At 43.6% G+C, this 18,748-nt stretch overlaps 1 protein-coding gene across 2 annotated transcripts; it reads left to right on the top strand.

Annotated features, from left to right (window-relative positions):
• Positions 1–502: 502 nt before the first annotated feature.
• LOC121530695 (ensconsin) lies at positions 503–16,856 on the top strand. 2 transcript variants are annotated; one of them, XM_041835855.2, is made up of 4 exons: positions 503–830; positions 8,635–9,318; positions 9,574–9,815; positions 16,095–16,856. In XM_041835855.2, exons 2-4 carry the CDS (start codon positions 8,778–8,780, stop codon positions 16,374–16,376), a joined length of 1,065 nt encoding a protein of 354 aa, XP_041691789.2. In that variant the 5' UTR covers positions 503–830; positions 8,635–8,777; the 3' UTR covers positions 16,377–16,856. The 2 variants fall into 2 exon arrangements, with proteins under 2 accessions (XP_041691789.2, XP_041691788.2); XM_041835854.2 differs by lacking the exon at positions 503–830 and adding an exon at positions 7,785–7,905.
• The last annotated feature ends 1,892 nt before the right edge of the window (positions 16,857–18,748 follow it).

Raw genomic sequence — 18,748 nt, 5'->3', positions numbered from 1 at the left:
ACAATACAACACAATACAACACAATACAATACCACACAACAAAATACAACACAATACAACACAATACAATACAATACAATAGAATGGAATAGTGCCAACAGAAACTCTTACTTCAGTGTAATGTATGCTGCTTACAATTGGAATGAAAACGGATCAGTTGGAGTTAGATAAGAGCTTTATAGTTACAGAAGCCGACCAGGCACATTCTATCTTCTATAAGATTAGAACCAGTGCGGTTTCCTTTCCAGTCCATATGGTTCTGATCAGTGTGCAGTATTTAGTTTCCTTCCCAAATGGCACCCTAATCCCATTATAGTGCACTACTTTTGACCAGGGCCCCCATAAGGCCGTGTTTAAAATGAGTGCACTGTTAAGGGAATAGTGCCATTTGGGCGCACTCTTACACTGTGTTGATTGACACCAGTGGGGGATGGGGGCTGGAGGAGCTGGGCTAAGGGCTCCCCTTGTGTGGTCGGTATCAGTTTACCAGAAGTAACGTGGGGCTCGTCTGGGCTGGAACAACAGACTGGAAAGAGTTAGGTTAGCCAGGCATACCCCGGTCACCCAAGTGGGGTTGCCATGGTGAGTTAGGTGGGCTAAATTCTTCGGAATTCCAGAGACGTGGGGTGGGGTTAGTTGACGTTTAGGTTGAGGGTTGGGGGTCTCCCGATTGTGAAAGAAAAGCGGGAATGATTTACAGAGGGCAAACAGAGAGAGGACAGAGAAGGTTAAACACCATTGAGAACTGAATGGAACACCGTTTCCCACACTGTGGGAGAACACTTATCTTGACGAGGGTGGTCAACGACAACGACCCGTTTAAAAGTTAGGTAAGTGGAGAACCCAAACAAATCATTTATTCACTCATTCGGGGGGCCAGTAAGGATGCCAGTTCGAATCCCGGGTCTGTCTGGACAAATCTGGCAGAAAGTGAGCCAACAACTGCATGGCTGCTGGAATCAAATCCTGGAAAATAAAGTCAAATTATTCATTCATTCATCAATCCTTCATTCGTTAATGTATCTCACAAGCCATTCTACCATTCAGTTTGACTTCTCTCTTCAGGCACAGTACTCCCCTCCTGGCCCAGGTTGTGATGTAACCAGTTTTAATGTAACCTCCTGACCCAGGTTGTGATGTAACCAGTTGTAATGTAACCTCCTGGCCCAGGTTGTGGTGTAACCAGTTTTAATGTAACCTCCTGGCCCAGGCTGTGATGTAACCAGTTTTATTGTAACAACCAGTAGGTAATTCCTCACTAGACCATACTGATTCTGATCCCTCCTCAATGTAAACAGTCTCTGTTTAAGGAATTTTGGATTGTGATTTTGTCCTTTGAATGAGAACAAAGCTGTATTTGTCAGAAAGCTGAGTGTGACGGGCAGGGCAAGACACCTACCTACCGTAAAGGAGGAGGAGCTTAGAATCTCTCTGTTCTTCTTTTAGATTCTACTTCCTGTTAGTTCTGGAACATTTCCTGCTCTAGAACTAGAACCATTGAGACAAAAGGAAAGGAATTCAAGGTGGAAATGCCCAAATGGTGGACTCAGACTTAGACAGCTGCGGCTCCAACAGAATATGTGGAAGTTTGGATTGGAATGTGAGTGAATCTAATGGATCCATTTGGGGACTTTTTAAGCCCTATTGTTTACTGCAGGGTTCTTCAATTCCGGTCCTGGAGGGCCGAAACACCTCTGTTTTTCATCCTCTCCTTCTAATCAGGGGCTAATTCAGACCTGGGACACCAGGTGAGTGCAATTAACTACCAGGTAGAAATAAAAAACAGAAGTGTTTCGGCCCTCCAGGACCGGAATTGAAGAACCCTGGTTTGAGATCTGTGCATATGAGAATCCCAAATATGGAGTTCTTAGAACACAAGGGACATGAGCATCTCTTTGGCTGAATTGTAGGCTACAGAGATGCAGCTGTTCACTGAGAGTGAATGTGATAGCTTGTGTTGACTATCAAAACTGTGTGGTTTCAGAAAGATCTTTATGGTCATTGACGATCACCATCATTACCACCTTCTAGAGTGGCCGTCTATCTACAGCACACATGTCAAACTCATTCCAAGGAGGGCCGAGTGTCTGCGGGTTTTTGCTCCTACCTTGTACTTGATTGATGAATTAAGGTCACTAATTAGTAAGGAACTCCCCTCACCTGGTTGTCTAGATCTTAATTGAATGGGGGAAAAAAAACAAAAAACAAAAACCTGCAGACACTCGGCCCTCCGTAGAATGAGTTTGACACCCCAGATCTAAAGCATATTGTTGTTTTGAAAGGATTGGAATGAAAGGAATCAGTTTCACAGATGTGAATCTTCTAGTTCTTCTTACTGTAAATGTAGAATTATAAACACTGCATCCAGACCCAGTTCTTACTTGGGTGATGGCTTTTGGTTCGCCATACATTGGTAAACACGGCTGGCACATAATTGGCAGGTAGAAGCTATAAAGGAGCAGCGGGATTGGAGGGCGGCCATGCAGGCTGCTGAGTGTTCTGTAATTGGAGTGGGTGGATGGGTGAAATCATGGGTAGCATCACAGATGGCACCGTGTTCCCGTTATAGGGCCCATAGTGCTCTGGTCTAAAGTAGTGCACTATAAAGGGAATAGGGTGCCATTCTCTGGTCTAAAGTAGTGCACTATAAAGGGAATAGTGTGCCATTCTCTGGTCTAAAGTAGTGCACTATAAAGGGAATAGTGTGCCATTCTCTGGTCTAAAGTAGTGCACTATAAAGGGAATAGGGTGCCATTCTCTGGTCTAAAGTAGTGCACTATAAAGGGAATAGTGTGCCATTCTCTGGTCTAAAGTAGTGCACTATAAAGGGAATAGTGTGCCATTCTGGACACACCCATGGGGCTAGCTGCCTTTGAAAGGACTGCAGAACTACTATACAGACAGCCATAAATAAGGACTGCAGAACTACTATACAGACAGCCATAAATAAGGACTGCAGAACTACGATACAGACAGCCATAAATAAGGACTGCAGAACTACGATACAGACAGCCACACATCACACAACGCTCTCTCTGAAGCCCCTTTCTTTACAATGTCTGATAAATGACTTATTTCCCCTGTGCCTGAGTTTTGTTGTCGCATGCTTGCGCAACTGTTTATCGACGGAATAAACTTTCTGTGATGCGTGTGATAGAAGGAGTCAGGCGCAGGAGAGTAATACGCATAAACAAAAAGTTTATTCCGTCGATAAACAGTTGCGCAAGCATGCGACAACAACACTCAGGCACAGGGGAAATATCTACCCGGGCAAACAACAAGGTAAGGGTAGCTCAACCGAGCTACACGCAGCTCACAACAGACAAGGAAGCAGAGGGAACACTTCTACAATGACTAATTGGGGATAAGGACCAGGTGTGTGTGATTAATTAGACAAGACAAGTGGAGTGATGATAAATGGATCGGCAGCAGCTAGTAAGCCGGTGACGACGAACGCCGAAACCTGCCCAAGCAAGGAGGGGAGGCAGCCTCGGCGGAAGTCGTGACAGAAATTGAGCTCAGGTGCATCCTGTTTCCATTGATCGTCCTTGAGATGTTTCTACAACTTGATTGGAGTCCACCTGTGGTAAATTAAATTGATTGGACATGATTTGGAAAGGCACACACCTGTCTATATAAGGTCCCACAGTTGACAGTTCATGTCAGAGCAAAAACCAAGCCATGAGGTCGAAATAATTGTCCATAGAGCTCCGAGACAGGATTGTGGCGAGGCACAGATCTGGGGAAGGGTACCAAAACATTTCTGCAGCATTGAAAGTCCCCAAAAACACAGTGGCCTCCATCATTCTTAAATGGAAAAGTTTGGAACCACCAAGACTCTTCCTAGAGCTGGCCGCCTGGCCAAACTGAGCATTCGGGGGAGAAGGACTTTGGTCAGGGAGGTGACCAAGAACCCGATGGTCACTCTGACAGAGCTCCAGAGTTCCTCTGTGGAGATGGGAGAACCTTCCAGAAGGACAACCATCTCTGCAGCACTCCACCAAATCAGGCCTTTATGGTAGAGTGGCCAGACGGAAGCCACTCTTCAGTACAAGGCACATGACAGCCCGCTTGGAGTTTGCCAAAAGGCACCTAAAGGACTCTCAGACCATGAGAAACAAGATTCTCTGGTCTGATGAAACCAAGATTGAACTCTTTGGCCTGAATACCAAGCGTCACGTCTGGAGGAAACCTGGCACCATCCCTATGGTGAAGCATGTTGGTGGCAGCATTATGCTGTGGGGATGTTTTCCCCATCCAACCTGACAGCGCTTGAGAGGATCTGCAGAGAAGAATGTGAGAAACTCCCCAAATACAGGTGTGCCAAGCTTGTAGCGTCATACCCAAGAAGACTCGAAGCTGTAATCGCTGCCAAAGTTGCTTCAACAAAGTACTGAGTAAAGGGTCTGAATACTTACGTAAATGAGATCTGTTTTTTATTTTTAATACATTTGCAAACATTTATAAAAACCTGTTTTTGCTTTGTCATTATGGGGTATTGTGTGTAGATGAGATGATGAGGGGGAAAAAACTATTTAATCAATTTTAGAATAAGGCTGTAAGGTAACAAAATGTGGAAAAAATCAAGGGGTCTGAATACTTTACTTTCCGAATCCACTGTAAAAGTGAGGATCGCCACACTATTATAAACAGCTATAGGTAGAAAAGGGAAAATGTACTGTACATATTTGAACTTCCCTCAGTTGATAATGTCTTGCATTGTGTTAATATCTGAACGTGTTCCCTCAGTTGATAATGTCTTGCATTATGTTAATATCTGAACGTGTTCCCTCAGTTGATAATGTCTTGCATTATGTTAATATCTGAACGTGTTCCCTCAGTTGATAATGTCTTGCATTGTGTTAATATCTGAACGTGTTCCCTCAGTTGATAATGTCTTGCATTATGTTAATATCTGAACGTGTTCCCTCAGTTGATAATGTCTTGCATTGTGTTAATATCTGAACGTGTTCCCTCAGTTGATAATGTCTTGCATTATGTTAATATCTGAACGTGTTCCCTCAGTTGATAATGTCTTGCATTGTGTTAATATCTGAACGTGTTCCCTCAGTTGATAATGTCTTGCATTATGTTAATATCTGAACGTGTTCCCTCAGTTGATAATGTCTTGCATTATGTTAATATCTGCGTTATCTTATGTAGAATAAAATCCTTTTCCTTCCCTCTATTGGTTCAATGACGCTTGATGCAGTTTACTATCATTGCCAGTACAGTCAACACTGAACCTCTGAATAACCATTGATAATCCACATGGTATGAACCTATCGGCAAGGAAAAGTAATTAAAGCACATGTTAGACTTTCGGAAAACACTAAATTGTGGTTAAAATAAGTATTGTGTTGCAAGGGAACAGCACTAAACGATTTGCCCTGAACAAACATAACATGTTAAAGTGAAACGCAGCCTCTCTCACTGTTTTGTGCCTGAACGCAGCCTCTCTCACTGTTTTGTGTCTGGAGGAAAAGAAAAAAAACCAGCCTTCTACTGTTTTGTGCCTGGAGGGAAGGAGAGAGAGGGTGGGGTCCATAGAATCAGCTGCGGGGAGGTCTTAGCTGTCAAGAAACATGAAAGGAAAAACAGACACACAAAAGAATGGGAGAGCTCTCCTCTTAGGGGGGTGGGGGCAGACAGCACCACAGCAGCATTATTTCACACACACAGACACACACGCACAGACACACACGCACAGACACACGCACAGACACACACACACACATGCACAGACACACACGCACAGACACACACGCACACAACACACACACACACACACACACACACACACACACATTACACAAGAGGTCTCATCCAGACACAGATGAATGGTACTGTAACGCTTCCTTTTGCCACGGAAATAACCAGATAAATATTGTGTTACCGCCGTAACTTAACAGTGATTATGTTTTAATATTTAAGGCTTTACCTCTGGCTTCTCTCTTTCATGGTGCAGGAACAGTTGGTTTGCTAAAAGCGTGACTTCCCAGGGGCAGGCGGCGTTTGTAATAATATATTACAGTAACCAATAACCAGGATAGCCCTGTAATACTGTCTGGCAAGGCCAGGATAGCCCTGTAATACTGTCTGGCAAGGCCAGGATAGCCCTGTAATACTGTCTGGCAAGGCCAGGATAGCCCTGTAATACTGTCTGGCAAGGCCAGGATAGCCCTGTAATACTGTCTGGCAAGGCCAGGATAGCCATGTAATACTGTCTGGCAAGGCCAGGATAGCCCTGTAATACTGTCTGGCAAGGCCAGGATAGCCCTGTAATACTGTCTGGCAAGGCCAGGGGGGAAGGGATGGGTCCTCCTCTACTGAGCACACAGGTTGTATATCACACACACACACACACAAATACACACACACACACAGAGCGGTAAACCAAGTCAAAGAGCACAAAAGGAGGAGAAGAAAACTGGTAACTAACATGCAGGAGGAAGAGGAGAACACTGGTAACTAACATGCAGTAGGAGAGGAGAACTGGTAGCTAACATGCAGGAGGAGAAGAGAACTTGTAGCTAACATGCAGAGGACAACATAACTGGTAACTAACATGCAGGAGGAGAAGAGAAACTGGTAACTAACATGCAGGAGGAGAGGAGAACTGGTAGCTAACATGCAGGAGGAGAAGAGAACTGGTAACTAACATGCAGAGGACAAGATAACTGGTAACTAACATGCAGGAGGAGAGGAGAACTTGTAGCTAACATGCAGGAGGAGAAGAGAACTGGTAACTAACATGCAGGAGGAGAACTGGTAACTAACATGCAGAGGAGAAGATAACTGGTAACTAACATGCAGGAGGAGAAGAGAAACTGGTAACTAACATGCAGGAGGAGAGAGAACTGGTAACTAACATGCAGGAGGAGAAGAGAACTGGTAACTAACATGCAGGAGGAAACAGTGCTATGTGAGTGTGTGATGTTCAGCAGTGGGGCAGCCCAGAGCTGAATCAGTAATGAGACGTGTCCGCTGGAATGTCTCTGTGTCTCGTCCCTCTCTTCGTCCCTTTCTCTGTAATGGTCTAGTTGTCTGTAGTGTGGTACATGGGAGCATCATGCTGCAGGCCATGACTAGGTTACTGTGCACACTGCTGTTATGTCCCTGTAGACTAACTAATGCTCCCACTCATTTCATGGCCCAGTGTGACTCCGAGATGCTAGCAGCTACTTTTTCATACTTTGGTATTCTATGCAGCCATGACATGCACAATACCAGTAATTAAAAATAATAACGGGGAAGCAAAGCTTTCACCCTCTCCCTCCACCTCAAGTTTTAACCCAGACATCTAATGGAAGTCATTGATGGAAGGCATATATTAGGTGGATCGGAGTAGGTAGGAACAGCATTAGCTGCAGTGAGCTGCACCAGGACTCCTGTACTGTGTTAGGGATCAAAGGATGGGGAAGAAAGTCAGCGAAATGGAAGGAGGGACACGCACACACTGACCCAGCCAGCATGTTGCGCTTTACAAGCCACTCACTGTTCTCAAGTTGCCTTGTTCATTTTCCTCATCTAAATAATAGCAAATTGAATACATTGAGTATGAACATTTCTATTTTTCTAATGTATTTTTCTTTCTGTTTGCCCAATGTAGTGTTTTAATATTATCTTATGATTTTATATTTTTGGCCCAAAAGTTGAATATCTATCCACTACACTTTATGAAGCTGCAACATTGTGACAATAATTTAATGTAGTTACATGCATCAGCGCTCATTGACGCGAAAATGAAAGATTTTTCTCTGCATCTTGGTGACGTCATGCAAACGATACTCCGAAACCGGAAGAGAGGAAATTACACCGTTATCTCTGGATGTTTACACCGAAAGCAAAAGATGAATCCTCCGATTATCAACTCTACTAACTCGGTCACAACTTCCACGAAAAGTACGTTTCTGATACGGGGCAGTATGTTTCATTTCATGCATGCATCGCTCATTCATAACACGCTGTAGCTAGCCTAGCTAACGGTGACGTTACTGTTAGTTAGCATAAATAAGGAAAGAGCTAGCTACGCTACACATGCTGGCAAGGCTTCGATGTCACTTTGCTATCGAATAAGCTTATGTTTTATAGCCTTGATATACCCGTTTTGATATTTGATAACAAGCTATTTCTCACCCAGACAAGCTAGCATGCTGAAACTTCTCTTGACTCTCTTGCCTACCACTTAGCTAGCTAACGTTACTTGCTACTGTAGCCAACTAGCTAGCTTGCTACTCTCAATAAATTGTAAAAATTCAAATAATAGCTAGCTAGCTGAGTTTACTGAACTCCATGATGGAAGATATCCATATTACAGGGATTTAAACGAGAGCTAAGTGATAGCTAGCACGATACTGTTGCCAAACATTATAGCTATCATTTGAGAGATTATAGTTATTATTTATAGGGGGGTCCAGCAGCATCAACAAGAGTTTGCATGCATCACACTTAATTAAAGCCAGGAAATATAAACATTCTTTGAACCTGCTACCTGGAATTCGCTAGCTAGTACCAATGTGTAAACCTACCCCTATGCGCAAAATACATATTGTGTTCACTGGATAGCTTCATGTTAGTAAGCTGGCTAATGCCTTAACGTTGTTCTGTACTGTCTACACCTCACTTCTGCAGGGAAGAGAGAGGCCGAGCGCTCCGTTAACTGGACGGTGGAGGAGACCCAAGTGTTGCTGTGTGCCTGGAGCGACGAGCATGTACAGAAGAGCCTGGCGGAGAACGTCCGAAACCGCCATGTCTTCAAACACCTCTCAACCCGCATGTGTGACCTGGGCTTCTCACGCAGCCCCCACCAGTGCCGGCTCCGTGTCAAGACCCTCAAGGCCAACTACGTCAGAGCCAAGCTGCTGAGGAGCGTGGATGACTCCCAGCCCTGCAGTTTCAGGTACTACGCTGAGATGGATGCTGTGCTGGGGAGAAACTGTGCAGTGGATGGGATGGGAGGAAGGTGCCATATTGGATCTCCTGAAGGTATAGGAGGAGGGCTCCTTTTTGGGTCTGAAGGGATAAGAGGAGGAGGACGCCATTTTGGATCTCCTGATGGGATAGTAGGAGGACGCCATTTTGGGTCTGTCGATGGAATAGGGACAGAACGCCATTCTGGGTCTCCTGAGGGGATAGGAGGACAGCAGTCGCGGTATCTGGTCTCTGAGGTGAAGGAGGAGGAGGACAGAGAGGCAGAAGACACAGACGAGTATGATTCCAACGGCGTAGGAATCAACGGTCGGCCGCTGGCGGTCTCGGGTGGAAGACGCCATGATGTTTTTCTAGACCACCTCAACGTCTATCATGAACCTGTTGGTATGTATTCGTCTGTCTGTCACACTTTCTGCTGTCAATGCCACTGATTATCATTCACATTATCATTAGTAACAAATCTTAGATGTGTTTTTCACTGAGCTCCAATCTCCGATAGAAACTGAAGTACAATACAATACTGACTGTATTAACACAGTTGATCTAGTCTTTATACAATTTCAAATCAAATGTCACAATGTTGGGAAAATAAAGCTGGAATGAATTAGAATCATTGTCTAGTTCATCTCTTCACCGCAGGTCATCCATTGGAGGAGGACCTGAGCTCCAGATCCCCCTCCCCACCACCACCACCACCACCCAAGCCTGCCTCCACTCTTCCTCCACCCCCAGACCCTAGTCCCGGCCTGAGCCGTGGTACCACCATCCCCTCCACCCAGTCCGTGGAGCCTGCGTTGAAGCACCTGGCTGACTGCTTCCAGAGGCTGGTCTCAGAGTCCCGGGAGTTGATGATGCAGCTGGAGGGACAGAGGCAGGAGCAGGTCAGAGACAGACATACAGTTGAAGTCGGAAGTTTACATACACTTAGGTTGGAGTCATTAAAACTCGTTTTTCAAGCACTAACACAAATTTCTTGTTAACAAACTAAAGTTTTGGCAAGTCGGTTAGGACATCTACTTTGTGCATGACAAAAGTAATTTTTCCAAAAATTGTTTACAGACAGATTATTTCACTTATAATTCACTGTATCACAATTCCAGTGGGTCAGAAGTTTACATACACTAAGTTGAATGTGCCTTTTAAACAGCTTGGAAAATTCCAGAAAATGATGTCATGGCTTTAGAAGCTTGTGATAGGCTAATTGACATAATTTTAGTCAATTGGAGGTGTACCTGTGGATGTATTTCAAGGCCTACCTTCAAACTCAGTGCCTCTTTGCTTGACATCATGGGAAAATCGAAATAAATCAGCCAAGACCTCAGAAAAAAGATTGTAGACCTCCACAAGTCTGGTTCATCCTTGGGAGCAATTTCCAAACGTCTGAAGGTACCACGTTCATCTGTACAAACAATAGTATGCAAGTAGAAACACCATGGGACCACGCAGCCTTCATACCGCTCGAGTCCTATATCGACATAACCTGAAAGGCCGCTCAGCAAGGTAGAAGCCACTGCTCCAAAACCGCCATTAAAAAAAACAGACTACGGTTTGCAACTGCACATGGGGACAAAGATCGTACTTTTTGGAGAAATGTCCTCTGGTCTGATGAAACAAAAATAGAACTGTTTGGCCATAATGACCATCGTTATGTTTGTAGGAAAAAGGGGTGCCTTGCAAGCCGAAGAACACCATCCCAACCGTGAAGCACGGGGGTGGCAGCATCATGCTGTGGGGGTGCTTTGCTGCAGGAGGGACTGGTGCACTTCACAAAATAGATGGCATCATGAGGAAGGAAAATTATGTGGATATATTGAAGCAACATCAAGACATCAGACAGGAAGTTAAAGCTTGGTCGCAAATGGGTCTTCCAAATGGACAATGACCCCAAGCATACTTCCAAAGTTGTGGCAAAATGGCTTAAGGACAACAAAGTTAAGGTATTGGAGTGGCCATCACAAAGCCCTGACCTCAATCCTATAGAAAATGTGTGGGCAGAACTGAAAAAGCGTGTGCGAGCAAGGAGGCCTACAAACCTGACTCAGTTACACCAGCTCTGTCAGGAGAAATGGGCCAAAATTCACCCAACTTATTGTGGGAAGCTTGTGGAAGGCTACCCGAACCGTTCGACCCAAGTTAAACAATTTAAAGGCAATGCTACCAAATACTTATTGAGTGTATGTAAACTTCTGACCCACTGGGAATGTGATTAAATAAATAAAAGCTGAAATGAATCATTCTCTCTACTATTATTCTGACATTTCACATTCTTAAAATAAAGTGGTGATCCTAACTGACCTAAGACAGGGAATTTTGACTAGGATTAAATGTCAGGAATTGTGAAAAACTGAGTTTAAATGTATTTGGCTAAAGTGTATGTAAATTTCCGACTTCAACTGTATATACCGTATTCTATTATACTGTATTTTAGTCAATGCCACTCCGACATTGCTCGTCCTAATATTTATATATTTCTTAATTCCATTCTTTTACTTTTAGATTTGTGTGTTGTTGTGAATATTTAGATACTACTGCACTGTTGGAGGTGTATGTAAAGTTCCGACTTTATAGGGAATAGGGTGTCATTTCGGACGCATACAGTTCTGCCAACTGTTAAACTGGACGGCATGTTAGCACCGTTGAGCATACCATTTATCCGTTCATGATGAGTATTTAGATTCTTATTAGAATTTTAGACATTCAGTCAGTCATGGTATTGCTTTAAAAATCTGAAGATTGCTCATGGGAAGTTGACATGGCTGCCATAGAATTCTAGTCAAGTAAATCCATCATAATGCTTTCGGTAGAAACCTCAAAGTCTAAACGTATCTATCTATGGGGTCGTTCCACCTCATAATGCACCAGAAAGAGGATTTCAACACACACCATCTCCGATTGTTCTAAAATCGTTTCTGTAGGTAGAAACAGATAGGATTAGCATTCCTGAAACATTATTTTGTTGAAATATAATTTGATCTCTGAAACAATTCAGCTGATTTAATTGCACCCAAATTGGCCATTTTAAATTATAGGATTCATATAATATTCATTAAATATAGTACATGACATCTGATTTGGACCAAAACAATTTCTAACAATGAGTAAGGTATGAGGATTCCAAAGAAATGGTCAAAAGCCACCCACGGACCACCCACATCCCATGCCAATCCCACCCCAACAGCCATTGTATATAGTATCAATATGTCTGACCAGTAGTATGGAGCTGCAACTTGCTGTATTGTTTCTTCATCCTATGTAATGTATTCTCAGTGAATTTTTTTTATTTTTTTATTATTTTTTTCCTCCCTTGTTCAGAGAAATTAGTCATTGAAGTTGTTAGGTTTATGTCCCATTCTACATCCTGATATTACCAGGTTCTGACCACTAGATGGTGCTGTTCCTAATAGCAGGAACAGCACCATCTAGGAACAGCAACCCCCCTCAATGTTAAAGGGATAGTTCACCCAAATTACAAAATGACATTGGTTTCCTTACCCTGTAAGCAGTCCACGGACAAGATACGACAGCAACCCATGCTTTGATTTTGTTTGCCTGGCCACGGTTTAAAATGCTAACTTTTTAGCATTTGTGGCACAAGTCCAATCTACAGTGGGGGAAAAAAGTATTTGTCAGCCACCAATTGTGCAAGTTCTCCCACTTAAAAAGATGAGAGAGGCCTGTAATTTTCATCATAGGTACACGTCAACTATGACAGACAAAATGAGAAGAAGAAAAAAATCCAGAAAATCACATTGTAGGATTTTTAATGAATTTATTTGCAAATTATGGTGGAAAATAAGTATTTGGTCAATAACAAAAGTTTCTCAATATTTTGTTATATACCCTTTGTTGGCAATTACACAGGTCAAACGTTTTCTGTAAGTCTTCACAAGGTTTTCACACGCTGTTGCTGGTATTTTGGCCCATTCCTCCATGCAGATCTCTTCTAGAGCAGTGATGTTTTGGGGCTGTCGCTGGGCAACACGGAATTTCAACTCCCTCCAAAGATTTTCTATGGGGTTGAGATCTGGAGACTGGCTAGGCCACTCCAGGACCTTGAAATGCTTCTTACGAAGCCACTCCTTCGTTGCCCGGGCGGTGTGTTTGGGATCATTGTCATGCTGAAAGACCCAGCCACGTTTCATCTTCAATGCCTTTGCTGATGGAAGGAGGTTTTCACTCAAAATCTCACGATACATGGCCCCATTCATTATTTCCTTTACACGGATCAGTCGTCCTGGTCTCTTTGCAGAAAAACAGCCCCAAAGCATGATGTTTCCACCCCCCATGCTTCACAGTAGGTATGGTGTTCTTTGGATGCAACTCAGCATTCTTTGTCCTCCAAACACGACGAGTTGAGTTTTTACCAAAAAGTTATATTTTGGTTTCATCTGACCATATGACATTCTCCCAATCCTCTTCTGGATCATCCAAATGCACTCTAGCAAACTTCAGACGGGCCTGGACATGTACTGGCTTAAGCAGGGGGACACGTCTGGCACTGCAGGATTTGAGTCCCTGGCGGCGTAGTGTGTTACTGATGGTAGGCTTTGTTACTTTGGTCCCAGCTCTCTGCAGGTCATTCACTAGGTCCCCCCGTGTGGTTCTGGGATTTTTGCTCACCGTTCTTGTGATCATTTTGACCCCACGGGAGTGAGATCTTGCGTGGAGCTCCAGATCGAGGGAGATTATCAGTGGTCTTGTATGTCTTCCATTTCCTAATAATTGCTCCCACAGTTGATTTCTTCAAACCAAGCTGCTTACCTATTGCAGATTCAGTCTTCCCAGCCTGGTGCAGGTCTACAATTTTGTTTCTGGTGTCCTTTGACAGCTCTTTGGTCTTGGCCATAGTGGAGTTTGGAGTGTGACTGTTTGAGGTTGTGGACAGGTGTCTTTCATACTGATAACAAGTTCAAACAGGTGCCATTAATACAGGTAACGAGTGGAGGACAGAGGAGCCTCTTAAAGAAGAAGTTACAGGTCTGTGAGAGCCAGAAATCTTGCTTGTTTGTAGGTGACCAAATACTTATTTTCCACCATAATTTGCAAATAAATTCATAAAAAATCCTACAATGTGATTTTCTGAAAAATAAAATTCTCATTTTGTCTGTCATAGTTGACGTGTACCTATGATGAAAATTACAGGCATCTCTCATCTTTTTAAGTGGGAGAACTTGCACAATTGGTGACTGACTAAATACTTTTTTCCCCCACTGTAAGTCAATGGTCCCTATATTAGCATTTTCACGCTTCATTTTCAAAGCATCCTAAAGTATCTAAAATTATATTGTGTGACTCCATTACAAAACAGTGGCATGGGTTGCTGTCGTACCTTGTACGTAGTAAGGAAACCAATATGTCATTTTAGGGACATAAACCTTACAACTTCAATGACTAATTTCTCTGGAGAAAAAAAACCCATCACCAAATTCACTGAGAATACATTACATAGGATGAAGAAACAATACAGCAAGCTGCAGCTCCATACTACTGGTCAGACTTTGCCTTCGGAAAGTATTCAGACCCCTTGACTTTTTCTACATTTTGTTACGTTACAGCCTTATTCTAAAATGGATTAAATCGTTTTGTTCCCTCATCAATCTACACATAATACCCCATAATGAAAAAGCAAAAAACGTTTTTTATATATTTTTTGTGCAAATGTATTAAAAATAAAACATCTGAAATATCACATTTACATATTCAGACCCTTTACTTTGTTGAAGCACCTTTGGCAGTGATTACAGCCTCGAGTCTTCTTGGGTATGACACTACAAGCTTGACACACCTGTATTTGAGGAGTTTCTCCCATTCTTCTCTGCAGATCCTCTCAAGCTCTGTCAGGTTGGATGGGGAGCGTCGCTGCACAGCTATTTTCAGGTCTCTCCAGAGATGTTTGATCGGGTTCAAGCCCGGGCTCTGGCTGGGCCACTCAAGGACATTCAGAGACTTGTCCCGAAGCCACTCCTGCGTTGTCTTGGCTGTGTGCTTAGGGTCGTTGTCCTGTTGGAAGGTGAACCTTCGCCCCAGTCTGAGGTCCTGAGCACTCTGGAGCCGGTTTTCATCAAGGATTTCTCTGTACTTCGCTCCATTCCTCTTTCTCTCAATCCTGACTAGTCTCCCAGTCCCTACCGCTGAAAAACATCCCCACAACATGATGCTGCCACCACCATGCTTCACCATAGGGATGGTGCCATGTTTCCTCCAGATGTGATGCTTGGCATTCAGGCCAAAGAGTTCAATCTTGGTTTCATCAGACCAAAGAATCTTGTTTCTCATGGTCTGAGAGTCCTTTAGGTGCCTTTTGGCAAACTCCAAGCGGGCCTTTTACTGAGGAGTGGCTTTCGTCTGGCCACTCTACCATAAAGTCCTGATTGGTGGAGTGCTGCAGAGATGGTTGTCCTTCTGGAAGGTTCTCCCATCTCCACAGAGGAACTCTGGAGCTCTGTCAGAGTGACCATCAGGTTCTTGGTCACGTCCCTGACCAAGGCCCTTCTCCCTCGATTGCTCAGTTGGTCCGGGCGGCCAGCTCTAGGAAGTGTATGGTGGTTCCAAACTTCTTCCATTTAAGAATGATGGAGGCCATTGTGTTCTTGGGGACCTTCAATGCTGCAGAAATGTTTTGGCACCCTTTCCCAGCACTGTCAACTGTGGGACCTAATGTAGACAGGTGTGTGCCTTTCATAATCATGTCCAATCAATTGAATTTACCACAGGTGGACTCCAATCAAGTTGTAGAAACATCTCAAGGATGATCAATGGAAACAGGATGCACCTGAGCTCAATTTCAAGTCTCATAGAAAAGGGTCTGAATACTTACGTAAATAAGATATTTCAGTTTTTTTATTTTTAATACATTTGCAAAAATTTCAAAACCTGTTTTCACTTTGTCATTATGGGGTATTGTATATAGATTGAGGGAAAAAATATTTATTGAATATTATATTATATAAATCCTAGAATTTAAATGGCCTGTTTGGGTGCAATCAATTTAACTTAATTTCTCAGAGATCAAATTAGATTTTAATAAAATAATGTTGCAGGAATGCTAATCTTACCTGTTTCTAACTACAAAAACGATTTCAGAACAATCTGAGATGGTGTGTGTCATGGCTTGCTGAAATGACCTGGAACGACCCTGTTTGTGTGTGTGTCTATCTCAGGTTCGCTGGCAGCAGGAGCTCCTGTCTCAGTGGCTGGAGAGAGAGGAGAGGAGGCAAAGGGAGGCAGCAGACAGGGAGGACCGGAGAGAGAGGGCTCGGATGGAGCATGAGGTCAGGGTACTGCAGCTCCTCACTGGACTGGCCCAGAACCAGCAGAGGAATCAGACATATCACAGCTGCTGCCACCAATGTAGTAGGACGGGTGGTTCCGGGGCCTCGGCCACTACCAGACAAGATAATGGAGCTGAGGACAGAGACAGGACTGATTCAGAGACCACATAGACAGGGTGGGATGGGATGCAGACCTGGGTCAAATACAGCATTTGACCTACAATTATGTATTTGACTCGGGTCTTGTGGGGTGAACATTCGTTGCCATCTAAGTTGGAAAGGACTTGTAGGCTCTCAGAATGTGTTTACCTCTTTGCCTGGTCACTTGTTTGGAGTGTACATGAAATTCCCCTACATTCTGCTTTTTAAAAAAAAGAAACTATTTAATGGTTTAATCCTAGGATTTCTTAGGATAACAAGAACAATTTGGTGGGTGCTTATATTGGTCCTATTTCAAAAATGTTTGTTTTGGAAATGTTTTTTTTTTTTTTTTTTTTTTGCATATCCCAACTCCCCCTGAGACACCCTAAGAGGTGGCCAGGGTCTCAGTGAAACACTGAGACAATCTCAACTGTAATGTGTAGATTATGTTCTGTGCCATTTGACAGTTTATTATGAACCATCTTACCAATAAAATGCATTGGTATCTAACGGTTATTTTTATACATTCGTTTACTCTTATCTATGCCATTCACGTTGCTGCCGGATGTAATTCACACGTCATCCTAATGCTTGTGTCTAATCAACACAACACAAGTGTGTGGGTGTTGTTCCTCGGGAAAAGGTAGGAATGTGTCTGTCAACATTCTCAGACACCTTTAGGATGTCACCATCATCATCATCATCATCAGGGCTACTGCAGATTTTCTCATGGTAGCTGAATGGGCAGGGGAGGTCGGCCCTCCACAGGTCGGCCCAGCTAAAAGAGGTGTTAGGGATGAAGGGTTGGGGTTAGAGGTCAATTCAACATCAATTCAGGAACTCCCAGGAAGTGAATTGAAATTCAAACATCTGAAAAGTGAGTCGTGTCTATTTTCCATTCTTTCAATTAGATTTTTCAATTCTTCCTGAATGTATACTGAATTAAATGAAACCCCAGTGATTGTGAGGAGGACCAAAGTACTTTAATGACTGTTTCAAAACTTTAGACCAGGTCACTAACCGCCCTTCTGAAATGTTACAAAACAAATCGGCCCCATAATCAAACGGGTACAACAGAATCCCGTAGAGGCTATGTTTAAATCCATGTCAGCCACAGTATAACTGATGTCGTCATCCTGCTATTAACTTCTCCTTGCCTGACATTACAGTGTAGTCATTTAGCAGACGCTCTTATCCAGAGCGACTTACAGTTAGTGAGTGCATACATTAAAAAAAAATAATAAAATCATACTGGCCCCCCGTGGGTAACGAACCCACAACCCTGGTGTTGCAAACGCCATGCTCTACATCCCTGCCGGCCATTCCCTCCCCTAGCCTGGACGACGCTGGGCCAATTGTACGCCGCCCCATGGGTTTTCCTAAACGTTGCCATACAAGGTACCATTATACCCTTGTCTTGGTCATCTGATTACACCTCATGGTTGGGTTAGCAACTGGTTATTGAACCCATCTCAAGCAGTTTGGTCATGATCATTACATTTACATTTTAGTCATTTAGCAGACGCTCTTATCCAGAGCGTCTGCTAGCGTGCATACATATTTTTTATTTTTTTCATACTGGCCCCCCATGGGAAACGAACCCACAACCCTGGTGTTGCAAACGCCATGCTCTACATCCCTGCCGGCCATTCCCTCCCCTAGCCTAGACGACACTGGGCCAATTGTACGCCGCCCCATGGGTCTCCAGGTCGCGGCCGGCTACGACAGAGCCTGGATTCGAACCAGGATCTCTAGTGGCACAGCCTTAGACCACTGCGCCACTCGGGAGGTTAAATGCACAGAAAAAATATGGATTACAGCATATGTCAATTTGTATAATTCCAGATGATCTAATCTAATGCTGTAGCCGCATATGGGTGGATTTGCTGTTACGCCATGTTCAAAACAACTGAGAACTCTGAAAATTACATGGTCAAATCATGACGTCAGTGATCTTCAGGTTGGAGAGTCGGAACTCTGGAGTTAGAATTCAGAGTTCCCAGTTGCTTTGAACGCACTGAAGTCTGAGATTTCCTAGTTCCCAGTTGTTTTGAACGCTGCATTATACAGCTGTAGCATTGAGTAAGAGAGAGAGAGAATGTGTGTGTGTCAGAGAAAGAGAGAGAGAATGTGGTATTTTGTGGGGCTTCAGGGAAGGGAGAGACTGGAGGTTGGGCTCCAGTGGTCAGGAGGAATTCCTTGGGAGAATCTCATTTGGTTCTGCGTCCTCTGTCCTCTCTTGCCTCCTTTTTGAAAAGGGTCAAAGGTCATCTTGGAGAGGGAACGTGGACAAAAATATATAATAAGCCATTTAGCAGACACTTTTATCCAAAGCGACTTAGTCATGCGCGCATACATTTTTACGTATGGGTGGTCTCGGGGATCGAACTCACTACCCTGGT

This window comes from Coregonus clupeaformis, chromosome 18 (genome assembly GCF_020615455.1).
Source record: "Coregonus clupeaformis isolate EN_2021a chromosome 18, ASM2061545v1, whole genome shotgun sequence".
NCBI classification, from domain to species: Eukaryota; Metazoa; Chordata; class Actinopteri; order Salmoniformes; family Salmonidae; genus Coregonus; species Coregonus clupeaformis.
This window is presented reverse-complemented; position numbering and strand designations above follow the sequence as displayed.

What these genes read in the sequence shown, in the direction of transcription:
- LOC121530695 (XM_041835854.2), top strand. Translation starts at nt 7,854, where the DNA reads ATGAATCCTCCGATTATCAACTCTACTAACTCGGTCACAACTTCCACG. An exon ending in CGTCTATCATGAACCTGTTG is followed by an intron (nt 9,319 to 9,573) that starts GTATGTATTCGT and finishes TCTTCACCGCAG; the next exon opens with GTCATCCATTGGAGGAGGAC. An exon ending in AGGGACAGAGGCAGGAGCAG is followed by an intron (nt 9,816 to 16,094) that starts GTCAGAGACAGA and finishes TGTCTATCTCAG; the next exon opens with GTTCGCTGGCAGCAGGAGCT.